Here is a 9640-nt window from a genome sequence, read left to right as displayed (position 1 = left end):
CCTGATCCAGGCCAGAGTCTTTGTTATGCATCTGAGAGCTAGATAATAACTAAAGATGACGGAATAAGAATTGATGCCTTTGAACTGTGGCATTGGAGAAGAGTGATGAATATCCCATGGACAGCCAAGAGAACAAACAGATATGTCTTGGAGAAAGTGCAGCAAGTGTGCTCCTTGCAGGTAAGGAGGATGAAACTTTGTATCACATACTTTGGGCAGGTTTTTAGGAGAAGTTATTTCTTGGAAAGGGTCATCATGCTTAGAAGAACGGAGGGTCAGCAAAAGAGAGGAAGACCTTCAACCAGATGGATTGATAGAGTGACTATGGCGAAGTGTTCAAGTGTATCAGGGATGATGAAGGGGGTACAAGATAGGACAGAATTTAGATCTGTTGTTCATAGGGTCGCTATGAGTCATACTTGACAGCACCTAGCTTGTTCATTCAGCTGGCATAGTCAATAATCTTTGTCAATATTATAAATCAGTTTTTCTTTGACCTTCCTTATTCATTGTATCAAACATTATCCTCTGTTGTTGTTGTTGGGTGCCATCAAGTCAAGTCTAACTTATGTTGTTGTTAGGTGCCATCAAATTGAATTCGTATTCATACTGACTCTATGACATCAGCTCTGAATCCTTTCCTGTCAGCTCATCATCATGTCACCCTCGTCATCTCTGACACACTTGAGCCCATTGCTGCAGTCACTGTGTCAATCTATCTCGTTGAGGGTCTTCCTCTCTTTTGCCGACCTTCCCCCTTTCCTAGCATAATGTTCTTTTCCAAAGAATAGCCTTTCCTACATATCTAAGTTATGTGGGACAAACCTTGTAGTGATTCATATAGTGAATCTATATAACTCATAATGACCCCATAAACAGCATGTCTGAACCTTGCCCTTTCCTGGGCCACCCTCACTATCTCTGATATACTTGAACTCATTGTTAGAGTCACTGTTTCAATGCATCTGGTTGAGGACCTTCCTCTCTTTTTCTGACTCTACCTTTCCCAGCATGATATCTTTTTACAAGGACTAACCACTACTGAAATGCCCAGAGTACATGAGATCAAGTTTCGCCTCTGAGGAGCATCCTGGTTACACTTCCTCCAAGATAAACTTGTTTGTTCTTTTGGCAGAACATTGGATATTCAGTACCCCCAGCACCACAATTCAGAGGCTTCAGTTCTTCGGTCATCTCTGTTCATTGTCTAACTTTCAGATCTATAGGAAGCAACTGAAACAACTATGACTTAGAAAATACAGACCAGGTGATAGAAATGAGCCTGGAGAGCACATGAGAGAATTTTGTACAATCAATGATCTATTCACTGCAAATATATTTTTAAAAAATTGTAAATGGTGACTATACTTATGAATCTAACCTGATGGGCCACACAGGACTCAAATTGACTGAATCTGTGGAAAGAATCAGTGGAGAAGTTCAATACAGCAATCAAAACAAGGGCAAGGGCTGTCTGTGAAATAGTTCAATTACTCATTGTTGTTGTTATATGCCTTCAAGTCACTTGCGACTCATAGCGAACCTATGTACAACAGCTCTGAACCCTGTTCTGTCTTGAGCCAATTTCATTGTCTCTGACACACCTACCCTCATTACCTCAGTCACTGAGACAATCCATCTCATTGAGGGTCTTCCTCTTTGGTGTTGTCCCTCCACCCTGCTAAGTATGATGTCCCTCTCTAAGAACTGGTCTCTCCTGGTAACATGCCCAAAATATGTCAGACGGAACTTCAGAATCCTTGCCTCCAAGGAGCAGCTTGGTTTTACCCTCTCTAAGACAGACCTGTTTGTTCTCTTAGCAGTCATGGTATGTTTAATACTTCAACATCACAACTCAAAAGCATCAGGTCTTCTTCTATCCTACTTAGTTGTTGTTCAGTTCTCTGACACATAACAAGTAATTACAAAGATCATGGCCTGGGTCAGGTGCACCTTAGTCTCTAGACTGACAGTGTTGCTCTTCACTACTCTGGAGATGTCCCTGACAGCTGACTTTCCCAATGCAGTTTGTCTTTTTATTTCCTGACTGCTAGTGTTAAGAGTGTTGATTGTGGAGTCAAGCAAGCTGAAGCTGTTAATCTCAATCTCTTCATTGTCTATAATGATGCAGCCAATTGGTCCAGTGGTAAGAACCTTTGTTTTCTTGATGTTAAGCTTCAATTATTCATATGCAAATTCAAATTGAAGTTGAAAAAAAAATCAAAACAAGTTCACAAGAAACAAAATGTGACCTGAGTCTACCCCACTGATTTAAAAAGTAGTTTAAAAATTATATCCTCTATGCTGGCACCCAAGTATGTTATATACATACTATCACTGTTAACATGATGAGAGTAGATGAAACAGAACTGAGATTTGGGCAGCTATTTAGTCTCTTGGTGTCTTGTCTGTGAAATGAAGATTATAAAATAATACCTACCTTAGAGAGTTTTGAATTCTTTATGTTGTGCAACTCTTTTTGAATGCTTAAATTCTTTTCTTGAAATCCATGTTACAGCCTAAAACCAAAGTTATCCTGTAGGGGGCAGCAATTCCTCGTATACTAGAAATGCTTCCCCCGCCCCGTCACTAAAGAATTCAATCCCTGCCAGTACTGAATCTAGAATCGCACAAAGAAACCTCAATGTCCTGAAAAATATGAAAAAATTTAAGCTGAATCAAATTTTATATATAGAAGTATTTACTTAGCAAGTAAGTAATGCGGATTCATGTGGCTCAAAAATAGGTCTCAAGATGAGTATTGATAGTGGCAAGAAGCTGCATTGCAATCCCAGAGGTGCACGGTTCGAATCCACCAGGTGCTCTGCCGAGGAAGGAGGGACAATCTCCTCATGTACCAGTCAGATCTGATTTGACGGTACACACACACACAAATAATAAAATTTAAAAAATTTTTTTTAAAAAAAGATGAGTGTTGAATATACCATGGACTGTTAGGAGAACAAACAAGTTCACCCTTGAGAGGGTGAAGCCACGCTGCTCCTTGGAGGCAAGGATTCTGAAGCTTTGTCTGACATACTTTGGACATGTTGCAAGATGGGATCAGTCGTTGGAGAGGGACGTCATGCTTGGGAGGTGGAGGCACAGCGCAAGAGAGGAAGAACCTCGATGAAGTGGATTGATTCAGTCACTGCGTTAATGGAAGTAAGGTGTGTCAGAGACAATATGATTGAAAAGGGATAGAGCAGGGTTTAGGGCTGTTGTACATAGGGCTGCTATGAGTCGCAGGCGACTCAATGGCACATAACAACAACAACAACAAACACTACAGTTTAGATTAGTAATAACACATCCTTAATTGTAGTTTGTCTTTTCGTGAAGGCTTATTTGTTCCTGTGATCACAGAAGCTAAGCCAGCTCAGCTCTGAGTTGATTTTGACTCTTCAGTACACGAAAACAATAACGGCTTGAGAACTGTAAGTAGCAGCCTACTGTCCAAACCTGCTGCCACTAAATTGACTCAGGGAGACCCCGTGAGTGTCAGAGGACAACTGTGCTCCAGGCATTGTCAATGGTGGGTTTTTCAGTAGCGGGTGGCCAGGCTTTTCTTCTGGATGGCCTCGAACTGCTAACCTTTAAGTTAGCTCCTGAATAGATTTACCACTTGCACCTCCCAGAGACTCTCACCGACTGCTGCAGTCAAATCCTGGCTTCTTTCTGCATTGCCAAGTTGGTCCCTCCACCTTTTCAATGTCTTCCTGTCCCAGACCAGGTCCCATCATGTGCCCCTGATGTCTATAACTTGGATTTTATCTCCATCTTCTGTGCTCTTGTGTTAACTTGATGATGTAGTTGTAAACTCTTTGAGGGAAAGGACTTGTTGTTGTTATGTGCCATCAAGTTACTTGCGACTCATAGCAACCTATGTACAACAGCCCTAAATCCTACACTTTCCTTTGCCAATCGTACTGTTTCTGACACACCTAACCTCATTATCCCAGTCACTAAATCAATCCATCTCATTGAGGGTCTTCCTCTTTTGCACTGTCCCTCCACCCCGCCCCTCCCAAACATGATGTCCCTCTTCAAGTACCGGTCCCTCCTTGCAACATTCACAAAGTATGTGAGACCGAAGCCTTAGAATCCTTGCCTTCAAGGAGCACAGCCTGGCTTCACTCTCCCCAGGGTGAAGCTGTTTGTTCTCCTGGCAGTTCATGGTATATCCAACACTATTCTCCAGCAACACACCTCCAAGGCATCAATTCTTTTTCTATTATTCCTAGTCATTGTCCAGCTTTCTGACACATAGTATGTAACGGTGAAGACTATGGTCTGTGTCAGGTGCACCTTAATCTCCAGACCGATGTCATTGCTTTTCAGTACTTTGGAGAGGTCCCTGACAGCAGGCTTTCCCAATGTAATTAGTCTTTTGATTTCCTGGCTGCTGGTACCAAGAGTGTTGATTGTGGAGCCAAGTAAATGAAAGCTGTTGACAATCTCAATCTCTTCATTGTCTATCATAATGCTGCCTTTTTAAATGATTTTCCTTCTCTTTAGGACCAGGTGAGAAGCATATGGTAACCAGTTAAAGCTGCTGCTTGACTCAGTTATAGCTTACCCTGAGCACTACTAAGAACAGCACCAGCCTCAAAAAAGTACTCTACAGGGACATTCTGCATTGGGATAATGAAGCTCTTAGAATTAGAATTTATCTTGGGATGTTTTTCTAGTGACAATATTATTGTTAAGAGCCTCCAGATGACATGAATAGAGTTCAAAAGGGCTGAGTTTGAGTGCCAGCTCTTTCACCTATTAACTTTGTGGCCCTGGGGAGGTCACTCACTTCTTGTTTCTTAATTGAAAAATAGTGATGGGAGGACTTTCCCCAGAATTATGCTTATTACAGAAACTGTGAACATGTGATCATTTTTATTCTGTTGGTCTTCTGTTTTCTCGTATTCAAATTAGAAATGTTCCTAATTTTCTTTAAACTATTTTGAAGTTAGATATTTTCTGGTAATGAGAAGTTAGAAGAAGTCATATGAACACAGACAACTTTTTTTACTTTCTTCTATTTTTTTTTTATAATTTCTCTGGATCATTAAAAAAAGCAATAATAAATAAGTCCGACGACTCATGACTTTGGCCTGAGAATGAGAACAGAAAGCAGAGAAGAAGGGAAAGCACAGAGAGCGTAGTTTGCGGGTGGGAATACTGTCCACTAAACTCTGTCTCACGTGCTGTGAGTATGTTCTCAGGAGGGGCCAGTCTTTGGGAAAGACTGCTCGGATAGATGGAGGGACAGAGGAGAGGAAGACCCTCAACAAGATAGACTGACGCAGTGACTGTAACCACGGGTTCAAGTACATTAGAGATGGAGAGGCTGGCCCAGGATGGGGCAGGGTTCACATCCATTGTTCACAGGGTCTCTGTGAGTCATAGTTGACTCAGTGGCACACAACAACAACAACAACAACAACAACAGCAGCAGCAACTCGTGATTGAAGAGAATATTATCCCTAAGCTCTTCTATTGATTTATGTATGTATTTGCTGTTCATGATTTTGTATTTGCTTGCATATTCATTTGGGCAAATCCTGTTTCTACAGTGTAGGGCTTGGCTGTAGTATCTAAAGATAGGCTTTTGTGACAAGATCAAGTGTATTTGAAATAGAACTTCTCTCTTACCAGCCAATCAGACTGTTTGCACCACTCAGGCATCTTTAACCCTTGACTTAAAAGAGCACAGTGTTTGAGTGCTTTGCTGATCATCTAAAGTGTCATATGTGAGGTGGAGGTGTGAACCCTGAAGTCACTAGAGGAAGATGTGGCAGCTGGTTTTCCCAAAGGGAAATTGTACGCTGTCCTGTCAAGTTGTTATGAGTTGGGATGAACTTGAAAGGATAAGTTTGTGTTTGTTTGTTCTCAAACCTTTAATTTAGAGGGCCCCTAACTTTTTGTTTGATTTTCTGCTAATCTAAAGATTGGTAGTTCAAACTTTCAAGTGTCACTCCAAAAGAGAGTCTTAGAGACCTGCTTTCATAAACATTGCAGCCAAGGAAATTCTCTGGAACAGTTCTAACTCGACCAGTCATGAGGTCACCACGAGTGAAAATCGACTGGTCACAGATAGCCTGGCTACAGCTCCTGTGATGAGGTCTAGAGGGAGGGAAGCTCCTCTAAGGGACTCCTCATCTTGTTTGCAGAGGATTTAACTTAGACTGCAACTTGTGGCAGCATTGGGGCCCACAGTCTGGGCAGCTTGAATTTGTTGCAGGACAGACATGGTTGAAAGGAGGAGACCGCCGTCAATTAAGCAGGAGTGAGAACATCAAAGCTGAGCTTTATTTCATCCGGGAACAGAATTATAAGTAGGGGTTCTTCTCTATGTAAATTCTACCCCGTCTTCTTGTCCTTCCACTCAGAGCTGCTGACAGAGGCTGTTGGCGCTGTGGTGCCAGGCGTGAAGCTGCTGCCCACTGGTCAAAAGACCTCCCTCTCAGACGGTGATTCTGTCCCTGCCTTCTGGGGTCGGCCCTTATACTCGCAGAGCATTAGCTGCCTCTGTAAGTACAGTAAAACTCCATTAACCCAATACTGCCTTTCAGAAAGGACAACGAAGCCACCACTTGACCAGGTGAGACTTTTTTTTTTCTGTCATCACTGGTTCTTTATTTGAAAGTATAGCTAATATTTATTTGAACGAAATGAAAAAGGAATACATCAAATAAAGTGAAGTAGCAGGACACATATATTCAAAGGCAAATGCAGCTCCATAAATTTAGGGACTTGCTTCTCTATGCTCAAGTGCAGCAAAGATTATAAAATGTACATTTTATACCTTGCACCCTACTGCGATGAAAAGCTGTCCCGCTAGACTCTTTTGCCAAAAGTCAGTACTGTTTAATGTGGTAGCAAAAAGATAATTCAACTATAGAGTGAGGCTGGAGAACATTTTTCTTACAAAATTTCTTAACAAGACATCCCATATTATTTTGTCAATTATAAAAATGGTTCCTTAGCAAGTATGCATCCACATTACTTCCTTTTTCTCGCCTCTTTACCACTAAACTTCTAAAATATAAGGATTACTCAGTCTGGCCTTGTGGGAGGGAAAAAAGAAATAAAAATAAGCAAACAGGAAATTTCTGTTTGGAAGACCTGTTTGCAAAGAGTAGTTAATGAGTAAGCAGGATTTATTGATCTATGAGAAACACCCAGAAAAGGAAATATATCACTTTACTTTGTCATATGAGAGTAACTATATGATATCATCAGCCCATTTTAAAAACAGAAAATTAAATTATTCTCCCATTTTTTGCCCTTTCACCCTCTTCTTGTCTCTCTTTGACCTCTGAAGATATTCTTTCCTTTTCATAAAGGAAAATGATTCTTGAGTTCCCTTACTTTCACATGTGTTCAGGGGCCAAGTGTCTGTGTTCAGTTAGCGTGTCAAGGTTCTTTCCATGGAAATCGATACTGCAGGTTTTAAGGGACACATTTGTTATTAGAAAAGCACATAGTACACAGGGAGGCAAATGAGTTTGTCCATTTTCTCTACTAGCTTAGAAAAGTTGTGAGGAAGACTAGAGTTGGTGTAGATTTTTCACACAGTTTGATGTAAGCCCATAAAGAGCAATAGCTTCCAAACTGGGAATTTCCCCACTTCTCTCTCAGCTGCTGTGAAGTTTCCTGGGGTTTGATGCAATGTAACTGAGTCTTCATGTTTGGACAGTGTGGAGAAGGGATAATAAAAGATTAAGGGGAAAAAATACTCATGGTTGCATAAATTATTAAAGAGCATCAGCAAGATCAAAATCATTAAATTCTTTGGCTTCCACAGCTGGCTTCATCCTGTTAACTGGTTTCCATGGGCGTCCAGGACATGCTGGGGAGGTTGTTTCCGAAAAATCAGCTATCAGGTTAAATGGTAGGCTGTTTGGGTCTAACTGGATGTCGGGGATCCAGTCATCATCATCCTCAGTGAGAGGTGGTGGTGTACTAGATGTCACAGGTGCAAAGAGATCTGAGTCCTCGAAGTCAGAAACTGTGACTGCTTTTACTGGCTGGGAAAAGAAAGGCAAGAGTGTTGGCCCTTCCGTCTTCTCTCGTGTCTGTGCAGAAGATGTAGTACTATCTTCAGACAGGCTTGCCAAATGCTCTGTACTCCCACCATTGGGCTTTTCATTGGTTTTGCCTTTATGTTTATGTTTTCCATGGCCATGGCCACGCTCATGTTTCTTTCCATGGGCTAGGCCATGTCCCCTTTGTTTTCCATGGCCAAAACCATGTCCCCGTGGGTGCTCAAGATCGTAGTCAAGGTCCTGTTGATGTCCATGACCAAGGCCATGTTGCTGTTGGTGTTCATGGCCAAAACCATGTCCCCTTTGGTGCTCATGGCCTTGGTCATGCTCATGTTTATGGCCATGGACAATGCCATGTTTTAGTGGCTTTCCATGGCCCCCGCTATGCCCACGAGTGGGTCTTTGGTCTTTTTTGGGATCCTGCTCTTCAGCTTGTACAGATGCCATGGAAGTGTGGGGTGGACTTACAGTTGTTACTTTTGTTCCCGCTTGATTCCCTGCAGCTCGGAAAGGTGAAAAACCTGGAGGCCTTTTCCTGAGTGCGTCCTAACAGGAAATATTAAGATGAATGCATTACAGTGAAAACCACATAATCAACGAAGAGGGAAGAGATTGAGATTCTAGCAATGATATCTTGGTATACTATGGTGCAGGTCTTGGCCAGATTTTAACGTTAAATTTTCCAGAAAGGGTGAAAATGGAGAACAGCCTTCCCTCTTTTTAGATCTCTAAATCTGTAGATATTGATTATCATTCTTAACAATGCTTTAAAGTCACCCAGACATTTGCCCCCCTCTTCATGTGGAAAACCAGGTGGATCAATTACAAAATCTGTAGAAATCATGACAGCTTATCATAGATTTTGCAAGTCTATTGCACATGATTTATAAACTGATGCTATTTCTAATACCATCATTACTGCTTTTATCCTAGGAGACTTTAAGAACTTTACAAACAATGCCTTAAACATTTGGCTTAAATATATTAAAATTTAACATTAACATATTAAAACATGTTCATTATGGAAAAAATGTATTAGAATTTTTAAAATAAACTAATGTAATAATGATAATAATGATGATGAAACATGTTCACAAGTCTGAGATGCAGCCTCTGTATAATGTTCAGTTTCTCTATATACATATTTACACATGGTGAAAACCTAAATGAGGAACAGGGAGAAGAGACAACCTGCACTGAAAGGTGACAACTTGTAGGTCATTTCTATTTGTGTTTTTACTATGGGTGAGAAATGATGCTCGGAGCAGTGTTGAGTGGTGAAAAAAGAAGGGGCCTTGGAGCCAAACAAACTGGACTCTGCTAGGTACCAGCATCATCGTAGGACACCTGGGCTCTGATTTGACCTCTGCTTGAAATGACCACCATTGCTTATATTCTGCATGCGACCTTGGGCAAACTCTTGATGTTTCACTTTTGTCACTTGTCAAATAGAAATAATAACAGCTCCAGTCTCAAAAGACTGTAATCAAGACTAATGAAAAAATGTGCAGAAAACTCTTGGTACAGAAAGGATTTAAGACTGTAATTCCCTCTGGGATCTCAGAATCCTCCTAATTTTTAAGTTTTCTCACACT

The 9640-nt window shown here is 41.1% G+C and overlaps 1 protein-coding gene across 1 annotated transcript in view; it reads right to left on the bottom strand.

Moving 5' to 3' along the window:
• Positions 1-7754: 7754 nt before the first annotated feature.
• Positions 7755-9640, bottom strand: part of LOC102873876 (kininogen-2-like) — a 38802-nt gene continuing 36916 nt past the window's right edge. Inside the window, exons 10-11 of the mRNA XM_006884106.1 lie at positions 8294-8591; positions 7755-8197 (exon numbers count right to left, since the gene is read on the bottom strand). Of these exons, the coding sequence (XP_006884168.1) occupies positions 7755-8197; positions 8294-8591 (741 nt within the window). The remainder of the gene's footprint in view (positions 8198-8293; positions 8592-9640) is intronic.

The sequence above is a fragment of the Elephantulus edwardii genome, unplaced genomic scaffold, assembly GCF_000299155.1.
Source record: "Elephantulus edwardii isolate Elephantulus edwardi_28Jun2011 unplaced genomic scaffold, EleEdw1.0 scaffold00031, whole genome shotgun sequence".
NCBI classification, from domain to species: domain Eukaryota; kingdom Metazoa; phylum Chordata; class Mammalia; order Macroscelidea; family Macroscelididae; genus Elephantulus; species Elephantulus edwardii.
This window is presented reverse-complemented; position numbering and strand designations above follow the sequence as displayed.